The sequence below is a fragment of the Tachysurus vachellii genome, chromosome 22 (genome assembly GCF_030014155.1).
Source record: "Tachysurus vachellii isolate PV-2020 chromosome 22, HZAU_Pvac_v1, whole genome shotgun sequence".
Lineage (NCBI taxonomy): Eukaryota > Metazoa > Chordata > Actinopteri > Siluriformes > Bagridae > Tachysurus > Tachysurus vachellii.
In genome coordinates this window covers 13632667-13651478 of record NC_083481.1, presented here as the reverse complement: position 1 = coordinate 13651478, position 18812 = coordinate 13632667, and the positions used below count along the sequence as shown (strand labels likewise).

The 18812-nt window shown below is 38.3% G+C and overlaps 1 protein-coding gene across 1 annotated transcript in view; it reads left to right on the top strand.

The window, feature by feature from the left end:
• cpne5b (copine Vb) overlaps positions 1-18812 on the top strand; it is a 107915-nt gene that overhangs the window by 13250 nt on the left and 75853 nt on the right. The window contains exons 2-3 of the mRNA XM_060858744.1: positions 11088-11128; positions 12222-12268. Coding sequence (XP_060714727.1) covers positions 11088-11128; positions 12222-12268 — 88 coding nt within the window. The remainder of the gene's footprint in view (positions 1-11087; positions 11129-12221; positions 12269-18812) is intronic.

Below are 18812 nucleotides of genomic sequence, written 5' to 3'. Positions count from 1 at the left end.
AACCAGAGGAGTCCATTTCATTAAATATTACTCAACCATGCCTCTTGATTTAGGACTTGTAACTTATTCCCTTTTTATAATTACATTGTTCTTTACCAGGTTGATCACAGAATTAACAACACACTGTAACCATGTCTAGCACGTTCGCTTCACACCTCCAGGGTTGGGGGTTCGATTCCCTCCTCCGCCTTGTGTGTGTGGAGTTTGCATGTTCTCCCCGTGCCTCGGGGGTTTCCTCCGGGTACTCCGGTTTCCCCCCCGGTCCAAAGACATGCATGGTAGGTTGATTGGCATCTCTGGAAAATTGTCCGTAGTGTGTGATTGTGTGAGTGAATGAGAGAGTGTGTGTGCCCTGTGATGGGTTGGCACTCCGTCCATGGTGTATCCTGTCTTGATGCCCGATGATGCCTGAGATAGGCACAGGCTCCCCGTGATCCGAGGTAGTTCGGATAAGCGGTAGAAAATGAATGAATAAATGAATGTAACCATGTCTAAGGCTGAAACTCCAGGATTAATCTGTTTTCTAATAACATCACAGGCAGTTAATAATTAAAAGCTTTAATAATAAATGTATTCATTTGTTGATCCCAGACATTGCAACAACAACGCATTCCAAGCACCATACTAACAAGCCAGTTAACTTTAGCTAATCGTTTTCAGTTGGCTTTACCTTGTTCCCAGACAAATTCGCTAATGTACATTGCAATTAAAACTATTCAGAAATGTAAGCATTTTATTTATAAGCCAAATTATATCCCAGTTTCTCACCGTTTATCTTCAGCATGTACAGATTGAAATACATTGCATTACCAAGATGGATCTGCCTTCAAACATTGCACAAGGGATGTAACTGAAAACAAATACGTAATTCAGGATAAACGGATAATGTGTTCTGGATGACTTTTTTCCAGAAAGCTTGCCAGCAAGGTTCACAGATAATCTGGTTCAAATTAGAGTTGCATTGAGGCTGGGATTCATGGGATGCATTTACAACATCCTTAGTAACTGCCTAGTCAGGGTCATGGGGGTTTAAATTGGTTTAAATTTGGTTATATTTGGGGAAACAGATCTCACTAAATATGTAGGAAGATATTGACTGTGAAAACAAGTTGAAGTTGAGAGATGTAGGGATCTGGTAACGTAGTGGTTAAGGTGTTAGACTACTGATTGGTAGGTTGTGAGTTTGAATCCCAGGTCCACCAAGCTGCAACTGCTGGTCCGTTAACCTTCAGTTGTATAAAATGAGATACATATTTCTGCCAAATGCCAAAAATGTGTGTTGAGTGATAGAGGAACTGTCTTCACCATATTGACAGTGCTGGAAATAGATTTAATCAAAGAAGAAAAAAAAATAGGCTTTGCGAACATTTGATTTGAATCTGAATGATGGTATGTAGATTAGTGAAACTAAGCAGATACAGACAGTGATTGTGTTACACCCTTTACATTACATCAATATCATAGAGGCATTCGTGTATGAAGATTATTACACCTGAGTGCAAGAGCATGACACATGGGTTGTGTGTTAAACCACATGTGCAGTGCTACAGGAATAATAGAGCAGGAATAACACATATAAAGAGAGAGAGAGAGAGAGAGAGAGAGAGAGAGAGAGAGAGAGAGACGGAATTTGAACGAGCTTGCCAGACTGAATCAAGAGCAAAATGTAAAAGATGTACAGACATAATGAGGCAAGGATGGGGAATAAAGGAGCTGCTAATGAGTGGGAAAATGAGAGGGGAAGTGATAGCACCCCATGACCCTTAAACCACAGAGTAGTAGGTAGTCATTACTCTGAATGCTTTATCATTAGCCGTACCCATCTCAGCCCCTTGTCTTTTCCCCCCAACACAATCCATTAACTCATGTTTCTGAGCAGAGCTCCATCTTTCTGCCATCACTCTCTCCACAATCTCCTGCATATCCAAGCGACTGTCCCCACGCCAAGGTACTTATCTGCACTGACACCAGAATTAGAATAGTAATGGAGCTACCAGGCTCACTGTTCTGCCCCGAAGGTGTTGTGTATGTGTGTGGAAGTGTGTGGAGTTGTTGTGGACGGAGGCTAAGAGCAGTGCTGGAAAAGTGAGAAACGACACTGCTTGTCTCCCGGGAAAGAGTCCCATGCTTAAACAGGCATGCGTAAGTTTGTTCGTGTTTGCTCTTTGTTAAAAAACGTTGTGGTGCCATGCAGCATCTGAGGGACTCAGAGCTGTCAGGAGACAGGTCCGCATTCCGAGAAGCTCAAGGGTCATTTTAGTAATATTATTAACGTCTGAGCATGGATTACATGTGCCGTTAGCCAAACAGTAACTGTCTACAAGGGATTAAAAATCAATTGCTCTGATCCACCCACACTGTGTCAGGCATGTCAGTGGTGCTGCAAAAATATTGGCCTGCAAACTAATGACCTCGAGGTAAAAGCATTAGTCTCTAGGGACGATTTTAATTACTGGCGGATCAATTTACTTCCTCTCTGTGAGAGCTCCGGAATGCGAAATAAGATTAGCACGCTTGCAAAATTAAAAGCTAAACTGCATGGTCACAATCAGGGCCATAACCAGGGACTTTAGTTAAGGACCACGTAATTAATATACCACAATGCCTACATTTGTACTACACCAACTGCTAATTTTTAATCTTTGGTAGCTTGTACTTTAATTTGTATAAAAACTGTTTTGACTTAGTTTACACTGGCTAACTTTACTGAATTCATTTTTTGGTATAAAATTCTCCATCTCTCTCTCTCTCTCTCTCTCTCTCTGTCTCTTTCTCTCTCTCTCCTTTACTATACACACTTTTATGCTATCAGCTAGCATTACTGCACCTTGCAAACTGTTTGACTAGCAAAGTTATGCATTTTACAGATCTGTCAAAAACACTCAGTTAAATCATGCTGTGGGGTCATGAATGGGGAGATTGCATTGTATTGTGCACTGCATTGTAACTATAAACTTTAAAACTAGAAGATTTAGAAAACAAAGTTCAATGTCTTCATTTAATATTTTAGTGTCAGGTTTGTGCACCATTTCTAGGTGGCTATTTAAATGTAATCAAATGTATAAAAGGTGGATTTCATTTAACATGAAAAAATGTCACCTCGAGTGCATGCTATGGCTAAAGCAACCGAGGAATAGAAGAACACTAAGAAACTCGTGTAAATATTTTTAAGATTCTACTTTTTCATTCAAGATATTGCTGATATTATCTGTAATGAAAAATATTAAGAGAATATTAATATTAATTATATCATGTACAGTACTGTACATAAATAGTATAAATTATAATATAAACATCTAAGAGTTTTCTACAATGGATCGACTATATTCTGCCTCTGTTTCCAAATATACATGGAAGGAAAACCCAAGGACACATTGGCAACCTAATACTGTAGCTAGATGCAGGCAGGGTCACAATCACACCGAGTAGCATCTGAAAAAAATCCTATGACCTGTTATGGAATAAAATGTAATTGACAGCAAGCTTGTAAATGGATAAAAGTTACGGCAAGTGGCGTAACCAGCACCGGAACCTTCCGTACAACTTTATTTGTATGAAATACAATGAAAGCGCTCTCGCTCATTAGACCTCCTATGCATTTTGCATGAGCTCATGTCGGAGTCAAAAGCCTGTGGAAACAAAGCTGCAAAACCAAATCGAATGTCACATAGACAAGACAAAGCCTTCTCTGCAGCATTTTTAATTCTGACAGTCAATATCAGTCACACACACACACACACATGCGTAAACACCAGATGCGTAGTGAAAAGGATGTGTGTGGGATCAGTTTAATTAAAACAGCAGCAGGCTTTAGCCTCTTCCACTTAAACCCAACCCAAACATACCCCACTACCAAACACCCAGCCAGAAGATTTTTATGTTTACTAGAATAATAGACAATGCAGATGTAGATTTGCAGATGTTCTGGGATTTTTTTTTTGTCAGCAACAAGAGCAATATGCATGATGGAGTGGCGAATTAATTAAGAGAAATCGTTGAGATCAATGGGGTAAATGTGTGATGTGAGGAGGACAAAGTCATGCAGCTGTCCAGATGAAACAGTGCCACGCTTCCACGTCAACAAGGGACTCATCTAAACAGCTTCCCCCCCAGGGTCTCCTCTGTGGACTGTCACATTAATACATCATTCATTTATACCTCAAGAATGCCAGTTCTATTTGACTTAAGATGTTTTTACTCTGCAGCAATTTCCATAGCCTCATCCAAGTCTAGACAGACGATTAAATAATTTAGAGCAGCACAAATAAAGTTTTTTTCCGCACCTTTCCTCTTCCGCTTAAGACGACTTAGTACATCGAAAAGTACAACAACACTTTAGTACAACAAAAGTGTACATACCTTTATTTTTAGTTTAGCACCATTCACTCACTCACTCACTCACTCTCACTCATTTTCTACCGCTTATCTGAACTACCTCGCGTCACGGGGAGCCTGTGCCTATCTCAGGCGTCATCGGGCATCAAGGCAGGATACACCCTGGACGGAGTGCCAACCCATCGCAGTGCACACACACACACACACACACACACACACACTCTCTCATTCACTCACGCAATCACACACTACGGACAATTTTCCAGAGATGCCAATCAGCCTACCATGCATGTCTTTGGACCGGGGGAGGAAACCCGAGTACCCGGAGGAAACCCCCGAGGCACGGGGAGAACATGCAAACTCCACACACACAAGGCGGAGGCGGGAATCGAACCCCCAAGGTGTGAGGTGTGAGGCGAACGTAGCACCATTCACTCCTGTTTTTTTTCTCAGCTTAACTTAGAAAATAATGTTTATTGAACAGCTGATGCTTCATTATTTCCCTTGTCTTTCTTTGAATTTTGTTCAAATGTCAGAATGCTACACACACACACACAGACAAATGATAGCCGTCACATCAGGTCATTGATTCATGGAGAGCCGTGTGCCGTGTTTCAGAGGTCAGAGTCGAGTGAGTCAATAACAGAGATTTTGACAGCAGAGAACAAGAGATGGCGAAGGAAAGAGAGCGATGATTGATATTTTAAAACTTCTAAACTTAAGAAGCTCTTCAGTGTCTTTTGTCTAAAGGACACAGAAGACGTTTTGTTCCTTATATTTTGTTCTTTACCTTTCTTAGCCCATTTTTTAAAGCTCAGTGTGATCATTTGCCAATTGCCACCCACTCGCTAGCTTTCCTCTTGTACATTTCAGCCTAAAACCAGAGAATATGAAGACCTGAGAGACATGTGTGAAGCCAGCAATCATATTATTTTTTCTTCATGCGATGTCACAAGAACACACCAACAGGAGTTCTAACTGCCCTCTTTCGCATACAGATGGCCCACAATTGCCTGGTGTCATTTTGATTGACAGGGGAGAGAATAATGTCATCCCTGTCACCCTAATTATGTGTCTCTTGATACCTCTTTGTCTCAGGTAGCTGTGTCATCATCGGGATCCAAACCTGATGACAGGGCGAACCGTTTTTTTTATTTTTGCACCGCTCTGTAGACTCTTTGTTTTGTGACCAGAGCAGTGAATTAATCAACACAAATAATTGAAATGAATAGCGGAGAGGAAAGGTTGAGCGTGTAGTGAGATGAATACAGAGTCATGGCAGGTGAAACAGTGTGAGCTGTGTGAAATATCTACACCAACAAAGAATATCTCTCACCTTCCGTCATGGCTTCCTCTCTGCACTTTCACCAGTCATAATAAATAGATTTCACAAAGCCCTCACAAAATCCTGGAGAATTTTGCCTCATGATTCTGGCTCTAACAGTTTCCTCCTGTGCGCCATTTAAATCTCATAAGACACATGAGACAGTTCTGAGATTATAGAGTACTATAGAGTACTGTACTGTAAATATTTCATGTATGATAGTAGTAAAAGTGAATTAAATAATAAATATCTAAACATGTTTACTGTAATTGGTGAAATATATTTTTCTTTACAATCTATTCAACTATATCAGTTCTGTCAGGACCACTTTGTCAAATGAGAATTTATTAGATGATAGCATACAGTTAGTGTTGGCGGTATGGTTCTGTTCTGGGCAGGAATCCATGTGCCCGTCCGTGCGCATGCATGGTCCGAGCGGGGAGAGCAGCGACTAGAAAATAGAAAAGACCCCCCCTATAACAGAACCATTGATCATGCATCATGAGCTTTTTTTTTTGTTTTTTTTTTGGCAAATGAAAAAAATGAATAAATGGATAAATAAATAATTAAATAATTAGAGAGAGAGGGAGAGAGAGAGAAAAATATGTGGATATTTATGATGTAAACTGGTACAACGAACACAGGTTCCGGCTCGGTGGAGTCAGGGTTGGAGGAGGGAGTTTAAGTCGCAGCAGCAGCGACGCGCTAGAAAGCGGCTCAATGAATGGGAATTTAAAAGTTCGGGTAATATGGATGTCGTAACTGGATTGGTGCGCGTCGTGGACAGCTGATGCACGCTTGACGACGTGGCCTGCCAGAACTGACGCGATGCTTGATTAATAATACTAATCATTTTAGGATTATTTAATAAAATTATTTTCTTCTGAAATAACGAATCATTTTTTTGTGAATACTGAAAATGTATTCTAGTGATGAAAAAGTTAAGAACTGTAAGTCTTATATTTAGTCTAAAACTAAAAATATGATCATCTGTCAGGACTTGGACTTGTTTATGAGTAGTGTATTCAAATTGGATTGTGTTTATTCATGTGGTTTAAACATTCTGCCAAAATTTGCGTCCAGTGGAAAATTGGGAAGTCTGAACATATCCAAAGCTACAATTTGTAAGTATTCTCACAATTAATTTACTTAAAAAATTATTTCTTCTCATAGAATAATTTCTTATAAATAATAATAATAATAATAATAATAATAATAATAATAATACATTACATAGATTGTTATAATTGTAAATTATGTCTAATTTTTACTGTCATTCTGACAGTTATATTGTTTGTATAAAAGACATGTACAATATATACATGTACAAGGTTTTTCTCCTGATGCAGCTAACTATCTAACTCTATTCCACTTCCATGCTGCAAGTACATAATTTCAGGCCAGCTGTTAATCACCTGTCTGCAGCCTCCGTGTCATGCGGATCAAGGGCACTGGCTTTCTAATCCGACCACGGCAGCTTTTCTGTCTTCATTTTAGTCTTGTGTAGCTGAAGCTGAAGGAAGAGCAGCAGCAGCAGGAGACACTCTTTCCCTCTAGGAATATTATATTTATCCCAAGCCTCAGCTCCATTTTGAAAAATCCTTAATGGCTTTAATTACGACTCCTGCAGCCCTCCCTTCATGCATGTCTTGACGTTGCACTTGATCCCCTCTAAAAGTCAGTATCAGGTCTTCATTTCAAGACAAGATTGATTTTCAATACTTTTCTGCTGACATGTTTGGCACAGATATACCTGGGTATGAACGCATTTTAAAGACCTAACTATTTGTCTTGTCAATGGTCGCGTAATTTATAACGGGAAGGTTATGTTTCAGTGGCTACCTTGTTTTGTTGGAACTCTTAACATTGCACTCACAGAGTGAAAGCTGTCACACCAGAGCATTTATTCATGATTAACTGCTTTTTCCCCTTCATTACCTAATTCATTTTACGAAGCATTAGCATTAACATGATTGTGCTGACTGAAAAACATTCATCCATTAGTCCAGATAAGTGGCATTTACCTGCCAATTTACAAGCAACCGCATTCTCTGTTTACTCAGTAATTATGCATCGAGTTCAAAGATTTTATTTGTACCGCGAGCTCACTGCAACAAACGCCACCTGAATCTTCGCCTATTAAAGAATGGATGAATGACTGAGACAAATCTTGCCAAGCAAAGTGTATAACACACCAGTGTAATCTTCAGCACCTGCTTGCTAATGTTCTCAGTTGGCTGCTGATGTACACTAGGCATGTAACCGAACACGGATACATTATCCACAATGAACAGATAATGTGTTCTAAATGGATAGAAATACAGATAGCTTTAAGAGGCACACTTCCTGACTGTGGGATGAACAAAGACCATGTTCATTAACATCGATATGAAGCACAGCGTGATGCGTTTACAGCTTTCATCGACTGCTCGGCCGAGGTCACTGTGGGTTTTAATTCAGATATTCATTTGTTTGGATTTTGGAAAGTGATCAGTGGAATTTGTTAAAGAAATTTACAACTGTACAAGCAGGATTAATAAACAGTCTCGCCTACATCACTAGTAGAGGCAGATTTTGAACTGAAATGATGTAGCTGAGGTTGAGGAACTGTCAGAGGCAGAATTCACACACGGCTGAAAGTACTGGCATCTACACATCAGAGTAAGTTGATATTAATATTAATAATAATATTAATAATAATAATAAACTTTCTGGTTTACCAGAAAGAGATATTTGGAGCTCCTAACAGATACAGATCAGATATAGTTTTCTAACTCCCATGATGCACCTGCCACATTCTTATAACTTACATCATAATAAAATAATAATCATAGTAACATAATAAGTTTAGCAAAACCTGGCAATCCTGGGAATTTGTATTTGTATGAATGAGCGTTAATTTCAGAGATGCTTCAATTGGACATTTTTATGTGAGACAATGGCAGAATTCTAGATAAATCTCTTGCCCTTTCTTCACAAAGTTCCCTGTCACCACCGTTCCCTGTAATTTTGGTTCTCAGGCCAACGTCATAATTATTGCCATGGGAATAAAAATGTGTGATTAGAGAACGCAGATGATTTGTGTGCCGAAGATTTTAAGGGAAGATGTTACAGGAAAGACAAGCAGGTAGACGAGAGCATGTAATCACAGGTGCTTTGTTACTGACACCCAATGCTTGTGAATGCTTCTGATGACTTGATATTCAGCCCGTGATTGTGAGTAGGTGAGCGACTGTGCAACTATAATAGATATGTCACCTCTTATTTAGATGTCGGGATACCGTGACAGTTCTGTAGCTCGGGGCAAAACAGAGCTCTCAGGTTCCCTCATGCACACCAGCAGGAGCGAAAAGCCTGGGCTGAAAATCAATATTAGGATTTAGGCTTTATTGCAGTGAGACATCTGGATCAAACTCTTTCCATTCCTGAATCTACCCTACAGTATACAGTATAAAGCACTAAACTTGGCTCTCTGTGTACTGGCAACTTTCCAAAGGATTTTCTTTTCTTAATCATGTGACCCGTTACTCATCGTTCTGTACGTCTGTATTGCCTTTTTAAAATAACTAGTGTCTAATGTGACCTTATGTGACATTATATCATTACGGTAGAATTATTATTCTTTTATTATATTATTATTATTATTAGTCATCATCTCTGTAGTGATAATTTATTTCAACTCCATCAAGAAGTTCAGTATAAACACTGAAATCGGCTTTTCTTAGGAATTTAATGACATTGTTTCTGTTAAGGCTGGAACATGTTATGAATGTATTATTCACATTGAGCAGAATATCAGTTCTAAACAGAAAGAAATACAGAAAGGTTCCTAGAGCAAACTTTGTACAAGCTGGAACTTTTTACTTTACATAAGCATTTTTAGGTGGTTTATGTTCTGGGAAATGAAGCTGTTTTTAACATGCCAAGATGCCGTGTGCAGGTACATACAAAAATACTAACTGAGTGAGCAGGATGAAAGATAGTAAAAAAAGTAAGTAAGTTGTATTACCAGGAGATCACGAGTTAGAATCCCATATGATGGTCCAAAAAATGGCCCCAGGGAGGTCAGCAACGCTAGCGACACATGAACGTCTGTAAGCGCCTGCATGTAGAAGTTGGTGGATAGCGCTTTTCTCTGAGTTTGTTATGTTTCTGATGTTGCATGAGCAGCAGTTTGCCCCAGAGGAAGCATATGATAGCATATGATACACCCTCGCTGTCATGTGACAGGCGAGAAGATGGTGACTAAATTAGTGAGACTTTGACTTTGATGTATCTGAGGTTGAAGAAGCAGAATTCAGAGACAGAAGCTGAGTGTCATTAAATACCATCACATATATACTAATTCTTATTTTCTTGTGTTCACTTGCAGGGACTGTGTTTACCAACTTCATTACAACAATCATATGGGATCTTAAACTTTATGATAAATAAACTTTCTGATTGCTCCAATTTGTGTTTTGCTGTTTCTCAGAATAGCAGAGCCCATGGTTATTAGTTGACGCTAAGTGTAATTACAGAATACTTTTAACCACAGGGAGTCATTTCTTAGTAATTGAACAACACACCATTGAAAAACGCTATTATTCCTGATAGCTTTGCCTCATTTCCACAGTCATTTTGTCTTTACAAGACTTAACTGCTACATATTCGCTGGCCAAATCGTTAGCCTTAGTTATGAAATATTCTGCTTTTTATGTCCATCTTTTCCAGTTGCTTAGCAACGACGTTCTCATAACTTTTAACCACTTGCATAATGACTATTGTTTTCACTGTAATATTATTATAATAAAGGGTCACAATATATATATATATATATATATATATATATATATATATATATATAAATTCACAATACTTCATGCTCTGTAAAATCGTAACAATTTTGTATAATTATTGCATTTTTTTTTATGAATTTAAGGTGAATTTTATTTTCATCAAATACATGCAGACATGATTTTTCCACTCAGATTTACTGTTTTAAATAGCTATAAAGATTTTTAATTAAAAAAAAAACAAACTACATGAGTTGTAAAAGAACTACATGATCCCCTTTTTTAAATGGACTCATATTTCTACAGTGTAATAATTTATACTTCTTCACAATTACACATGTCTACATGTGCTGCGCAAATGACGTGATAATCCACTGCCTGCTGAAGTCGTAATACTTAAACTGAATTTTAAAGGAATTCCTTACAGTATGTATCTATAGCATGATGTTATTCACATATTACATTAGAAATTGCACCAGTGTTCAAACGTGCCGAGTTTTCCGACACTTAATCACTATCTGCAGAGCTCTGCAATAAAGCTGTTATTTGTCAACAGACTCAATTCAATAATCTCTCAAATGTCAAATACAAGCAAAGGCTCATATTTCATTGTCATATTATAACAATGTTTTCTTTTTATTTCCTCCCTCCAGGAATCTTCTAGACAAAGACACATTCTCCAAATCAGACCCAAGTGAGTCCTGCTTTGTGCTTTATTTTTTTTATTTTTTTGGACTTTTATGGAAGCCTCCATTTATGACATGTGGACTTGTATATATATCTTTCTTTCATTGCGTTGTAGTTTCACATTGAATTTTGACACATTTTCTCTAAAGTCTTGGTTAATGAGTCTGTTCTCTGTTATTTATCTTAGAGCACAATATTCAGTAACACCTATGAATAATCCAGTGTTTATAGCGAAGACGCTGAGGTGACGTGGTGGTTAATATTTATTTATTAAGTGTGTCCTTGGATTAATATCAAAGCCTGAAGTTAACATTTTGAGGCTGAAAAATTGAATTACTTATAAAGGGCTAATGGTATGTTCGATTTGAAATGAGTTGACTTCTTTTAAAAGACCAGTGAGTTAAGTGCTTGAGTACTTTGTGGTTATGAAATAGAGAGAGAAACTCATAACTCATAGATTTGGTACAAATTTGTAGCAACACATTAGTATAAAACTAGCCGCCATGTCACCTCAGCAGCTTTGTAGTAAATCAATAGTAGCATGACCTTTCACATATCGTCGGTGAACTTGTTTGCATGGATTTTTAGAATTGTTTCTGAATTGCTTTTCGTAAAAACTAGAGTTATGTTTTGCCAGCTTTTTTTAGTCATGTAGTGCTGTAGGCAAGGAAAAAAGTGACGTCTGATTGAATTTCACAATTGATCTGGCAAATATGTTCCATCTTTCAACTCGTTTGTGTTATATTTACTATTTCACCATTTGGTATGTCTGATATTCCAAATCATCAAATTACCACATTATTAAAGATATCGTTATTAAGTCAGTTTTCAACCAACTATGAGAAATCGAAACTATGAGGAACTTAACACCATACAGTGTTTTTGCTCAGGGAGAGACTGGCGTGGGCCGTCGGCACTCAGCAGCCTGTCACTGTCTGATATTATGCCACACAGATGCTTCAGAAGTGTGTGTGTGAGTGAGGGAGAGAGAGAGAGAGAGGGAGAGAGAGAGAAAGAGAGAGAGACTCTAGAGAAATTTCTACAGATGTTTGTATGTTATCCTTAATTATTACATTAATAACCATTCTCTCTTGCCTTAGTGTGCGTCCTGTATACACAAGGAGTCGAGACCAAGCAGTGGAGAGAGGTAAATATATATATACACGTATAAAGTGACATAACTAACCACATCTTTATGAAACCTTTTCCTTACCCATACACCCACAAGCCTATTTTCAATTATGAAACTTGTCTCTGAAGGGCTGAAGGCTCTGTACATCTGAGCTACAGTAGTGTCCAGAGTCAGAGCCTCTGTCACTGCATGTGGTCGAGTGTGTGTGTGTGTGTGTGTGTGTGTGTGTGTGTGTGTACTCTCTCCAATCCTCTGTACTGTCAAAGCTCTCTGAAGTCTTTCTCCACTAACAAGTGACATACTCTCACTTTCACCGCTTCTTCTCAGGCATTATTTACTGCTTCTAAAACAGAGAACTTTTCCTTCCTCATTCCGTTGCTGTATGGACGAGTCTTGGCGTCAGCCTTCTTCCAGATTTGATTTCATGCCTGCATGCCGATGATAAATCTTCACTGTTCTGGATATTGCATTTTATATTATATTTCATCTTCCTTCATTCAGTTCTTTTCCTTAAACGATAAGATTTAATGTTTGTGGCTCCGACGGTGCCAGTCCCTTAGTTACCCCTGCACTCTATAATAAATTATCTATCCTGTATCAGTATTTTAGATCACATTGTAGCATGTCTGTATAGCGGCACCACACTATTCAGCACCAGCTCAGCAGCTTGAATAATAACGTACAGAATAATTACAAAAAGAAATGCCACCTTCCAAAATACTGAAATTCACTTCCCAGTTTTTTTTTTTCATTCGCCTCAGTGATATCAGCTCCATGAATGCAAATATTTTTATCATCTTCCCAACACTTCCACCTCCATTCTCAGGGCTAAAAGGAGCAACTTTATACTTATGCAACTTATACGCTGTTGCTAAGTAACAAAACTATACATTAACTTTTACATCCTTGAGTACTAACATTCTTTTCACTAGCTATGTAGATCCTAAAGAAGTACCATGAACCTAGAACCCTATGTGACTTTTAGTTATTTGTTTATTGGTGAAACAAAGGTTTTCCTGTGGTTTGTATGTATGCTTAAACATAATACACTTAAAGGTGCTTTGAGGATGTAACTATAGTACAAACAGCTAGCACACCATGCAGTGTGCGTAACTAGCTGTCTAGCTATCTAGCCCACCTTCTTGTTTTCAGTCTAGTCAGGTTTCCAAACCAGCAAACCAAGGTACATGGTACTAAACAGCACACTGGATTTTTAACTTGCTAAGTGGTCTAGCTAATAAATTTAGAATTCATCCAACCCGAGAATGAACATTTTTTTTTAATGCTAACATGAGGTTTTACTATCTACGGAGGCTAAGTATGGAGGCTTTAGACAGTATCCCAATTTAAGCCAGAATACTGGAATTATATTTAGTGTTAATGTTGATAGTGACACTGAAAGATCATACATTTTGTAGTCAAACGTCTATAAAGGACAGAGCAGAGGTATGTTTTTACAGTACAGTGAGCGCAGAAGGCTGTGCTAAAGATACAATAGCAGACGCTTCAGTGTTTCTTGTCGTGATCTGACATGACAGGCGCCTGTGTTCTGGGTATCTTCAAAAAAGCTGTAGGTGCTGCAACGAGGCAGGCTTGTTCACCTGCAGGACATTCATGTGTGTGTGTGTGTGAGAGAGAGAAAGAGAGAGACAGAGAGAGAGAGAGAGAGAGAGAGAGAGAGAGAGAAAGCGAGAGAGCGAGAGAGAGAGAGATTTAGCTGTCGTGTTTATTATGCTATTCAATGTGACTTAGAGGAGAGGTATGTCATTAAGGAAGTGAAGCCATCGCAGTGGAAAACTGTTGACTTAATGAGCTGTTTGTCATCTTTCCACTGTTGCTCATTGTAGCTTAAAGAATTACACAAATTTCTAGCGATTTAAGTTAAAATGTTCAGCAGAAAATGATAGATATGTCGGTTTTGCATGAAATTTCCTGCATTGTTTTTTTTTTTTCAGTGTGGTTCAGTTGCTCACACAAACACACACACATACATAAACACACACACACATACTTACACACACACACATACATACACACAAACACACAAAAAGCAAGAGGTGATCAGTGTTATTACTGGCCACTTCCAGTGCAATATGCAAATTAGCTGACATTTCCTGTTGATCTCATGATCTTGACCTTTTCCATTTTTTTCTTTAACGATACAGAGCATTTATATTGAAGTCTTCCATGTGACTCAGCCGACTGCCAGCGCAATTCCTGAGCAGCAGATCAAACTCCTGTTAGAACAGTCTAGCAAGGTGTAAAGTGCAGACAGCTACATGTTAGAACGGTTCAGCGGATTCAGTATTGTCTTGTCAGGTGCCAAAGTTAGGCTGCTTCTGCTAGTTTAGTTTGTGTAGACTCCATAGCCTACAGTTTCAAATGTCTGAATCTGTCTTTAGAAAAATAATCGAAGGGAAGAAAACAATACAGTGGACATCTAAATATTCACAATTTACTATTCATTTATATTTTCAGATTAAGTCATTCACCTTAAATCTTATTATTTTGTAGCGGCTCTAAAGAATTCAGTAACTACAGTGACATTTCAGTGAGGTAATACACAAATATTATAGAACTTAGATAGTATTTGAATATCACATTGAGGAAACATTCATTCATTCACTCATCTTCTACCGCTTATCTGAACTATTCTTGGTTCACAGGGAACCTCAGGCGTCATCGGGCATCAAGGCAGGATACACCCTGGACGGAGTGCCAACCCATCGCAGGGCACACACACTCTAATTCACTCACGCACTCACACACTACGGACAATTTTTCCAGATGCCAATCAACCTACCATGCATGTCTTTGGACCGGGGAGGAAACCGGAGTACCCAGAGGAAACCCCTGAGGCACGGGGAGAACATGTAAACTCCACACACACAAGGCGGAGGCGGGAATCGAACCCCCAACCCTGGAGGTGTGAGGCGAACGTGCTAACCACTAAGCCACCGTGCCCCCCCGAGAATACATTTAATACCTTTATACTTGATACTGTTTGATACTCGGTTCAGATTTCTTGGTTCTGATTATTCAGTAGATTATAGTTCACATCAAATTATATAATTCACATCAAATACATTTTGTTTATTCTTAATAATATTAAAAGACAACATGTCTATAAAACACTTTGGGACGTCCTGTTACTGGGAAATAATCTGATTAGTAATGCACGCCCCATTGTTTTTTATGTCTTCCGTAGCTACAGTGCAGCTGATTAAAACTGACACGGATGCAGTCTGTTTTTATCAGTCTGCCTGTAACAAAGTTTTCAGTAGGCCAGATATATGGCAAATAGTTTAAATATAAACCTGTCTATTGTGTCTGTAATACAGCAAAGAACCAAAATAAACTTCAGAAAGAAAAAGGGGAGACTTTTCCAAAATATCATTTTAAGTATGACTCTGGTTAATCTAATGCTATTTATAAGTATAGAAGAATCCCATAAATTACAGCATGTCTATTAATTATATCACTCAGATATTTCATATATAGGTCTGCTGAGCCAGTTTAAGGACTAAACTGTGAGAACAACAGATTTAAAAAAAGAATCATTTGATGGAAGAAGGGGGGGCACGGTGGCCGGGTTGGGGTTCGATTCCCGCCTCCGCCTTGTGTGTGTGGAGTTTGCATGTTCTCCCCGTGCCTCGGGGGTTTCCTCCGGTTACTCTGGTTTCCTCCCCCGGTCCAAAGACATGCATGGTAGGTTGATTGGCATCTCTGGAAAATTGTCCCTAGTGTGAGTGCGTGAGTGAATGAGAGTGTGTGTGTGCCCTGTGGTGGGTTGGCACTCCGTCCAGGGTGTATCCTGCCTTGATGCCCGATGGTGCCTGAGATAGGCACAGGCTCCCCGTGACCCGAGGTAGTTCGGATAAGCGGTAGAAGATGAATGAATGATGGAAGAAGAATAAGCTGCCTGTGTCCTTAAATTTTCTAACTTTCTACATGGCACGTTTAAAACTGCATGATTATATGGAATTACTTTTATTCCACATTATACATGCCTTATGTTTAACCTTGTATGGTGTTCGGGTCTGTGGGACCCATATTCATAAACATCAATAGTTTTGAAAAACTTTGCTTCTTTGTAAATTTGTTGATTTTTTCCACTCATAACTTCATTAAATTTGATTTTCTTTTTTTTATTACATTTTATTAAAGAACAACAAAAAAAGAGTAGCACTTTAATTTAAAAATGTGATGTAATGAAGGTAAAGGGCAAATATTAACCATATATGCTGTTTATATTGCTTGTAATTGGGATGAAGTAAACATCTGTAGAGTATTTTAACATAACATTTTTGATTGTGTTGAATTAAAAACCCAAAAATGCAGCGGGTCCAACAGACCCACCAACACTGGCTGAGTAACAAAAATACAAACACCATACAAGGGTTAAATAAGTTATATATAAGGATATATAATATTTTAGCCTCACTTTTCCTAGTATGTGCTAGTTGTATGTTCTTCCTCAGCCTCGTAATGAGCAAAAACTTATTAAATAAACAGAAATTTATAGCACCACAGTCATTCTGCTTCTTTGGAATTTGATTCCAATGGACAGCTTGTTGATGCTCACAAATCTCATGTGTCCTCCAGAGCAGAAACATTGCTTCCAGCCCATATGCCTTGTGTTCTGTCTTATGTGTATTTGTTGGACACACAGAGTAGGTACTGGCTTGGCTTGGCTCTCCTGGCGAAAAGATTTGTTTGTGTAGAGGCGATCTCAGACGAGCAGCTTCGCGTCCGATTCTCATTAGATTAGTCCACAGTGTGTGGGCACCTAATCAACTCTTAATTCACTCTCTTACCTTTGTCTCCGTCTGCTGCTGTGGAGCTTGGATAGCTGAAATCCTCTTGTTCGACATTGCACTGAATTTTAATCTCTCTATACACACACACCATTCTATTCCTATTTGCAGATATAAAGACAGAGCTTTACTTCTTATTCAGGCTGAGATAATATTGTAAATTGTGATGAAACGTAGGCATTTCATATCAACACAAACACCTTCAATACTTCTCATCTCAGTTTAGGAACCACTCTTTAGCCGACTTGCACTGGTACTTTTCTGTCCCACTCCTTTATTTCTCAAGGTCTGTACATTTGTATGAGTAATTAGAAGATGCAATTACAAGCCAGCACCAATAATTACAGAATAATAAAGGCTGGCTTAATATAGAGCAGGTTTTAGCTTAGAGAGCGAGCGTCATGTTCTACACGGTGTGGTTTTTAACACAGCAATACTGTTTATTCTCTAATTTGTTTTTTTTTTCTTTTCAAAAAGCAGCAGAGAGGCCACATATAATTGCTTGAACTTGATTATTTAATAGAAAATTTGTGTGTGCTTTTGCGTACAGTTTTATATCACAGAGATTGCATGATTATACTTCAAGAAAACATTTACGCTGCTTATTCATTATCATAGAAGACACATAAATAATGCAAAAAAAAATACTGACTGTTGAATTGTTATTAAAGTGCATTAATACAAGTATAATTAAGTATAATTATACCTATGAACAGTTCATTGTTAGAGGGGTTCAGAGGTCCTGTGAAAAGGTGTTAAAGGTGTTCTGTGGCATGAATAACAATGGACTGGAAAGAAAAAGTGGCCCATATAATGAATTATTTGGTATTTGGTAACGTGTAAGACATGACTTAAGTATACGTAAGTATACAGTATTTACATCAAAGGCTCATTAATAGGCATAATAACATGTCATATTGACATAACACTTGAGTAAAGTGAAAGATTTATCTTGATCGAAGACACTTTCTGGGCTGAATTATTTTAGAGCTTCACGACAGCTGACTAAACGGTTCAAAGTAATGTAGAGCCAAGAAAATTTCATAGTGTAATCCAATTTACTAATGGAAGCCCTGAGCTGCTTGTTGGTCTTTTGAAATTCTACATGGATATTTTGACTTAACGACTCATCATTTCAGTCACGTCAACTCAAGAAGCTTATCTCGTTATTGACATAAGAACTAATTATTTCATGATATGGTGTCGTTATTTTGACTCCAAGGGAAACAACAGGCAGCTTCTATCTATCAGAATAAAAAAAAAGTGAAAACATTCATGGAGTCAGATCTAAATGCTAGTGGTCTCTTAGACAGGATACACTTTGGTGTATTGTTTGCTCTGCTGTTTGCTGGTCTGGGGTGCAGTCTGTGTTCAGTTTATCCAGAAGGTGTTCATTGGGGTTGAGGTCATGGCTCTGTTCAGGTCACTCTGATTCTTCCACTCCAACCTTGAAAATCCACGACTTAATAAGTCTCACTTTCTGCACAGAGACATTGTCATACCCAAACAGATTTGTGCCTTAATGGTCCAGTAAAGGGAAAGGTTTATGTAACAGAATACAAAGATGTCTTATACAATTGTTTTACATCTTTAAGGCAACGGTTTTGGGGAAGAACCACATATGCTTGTCAATGTCAGATGTCCGCATACATTCGGTCCACTAGACTTCTTTGATGGTGATAAGAATAATTAATCATGTATGATGCATGTTTTGGTTCTGGTAGAAAAAGAAAACCGAATAA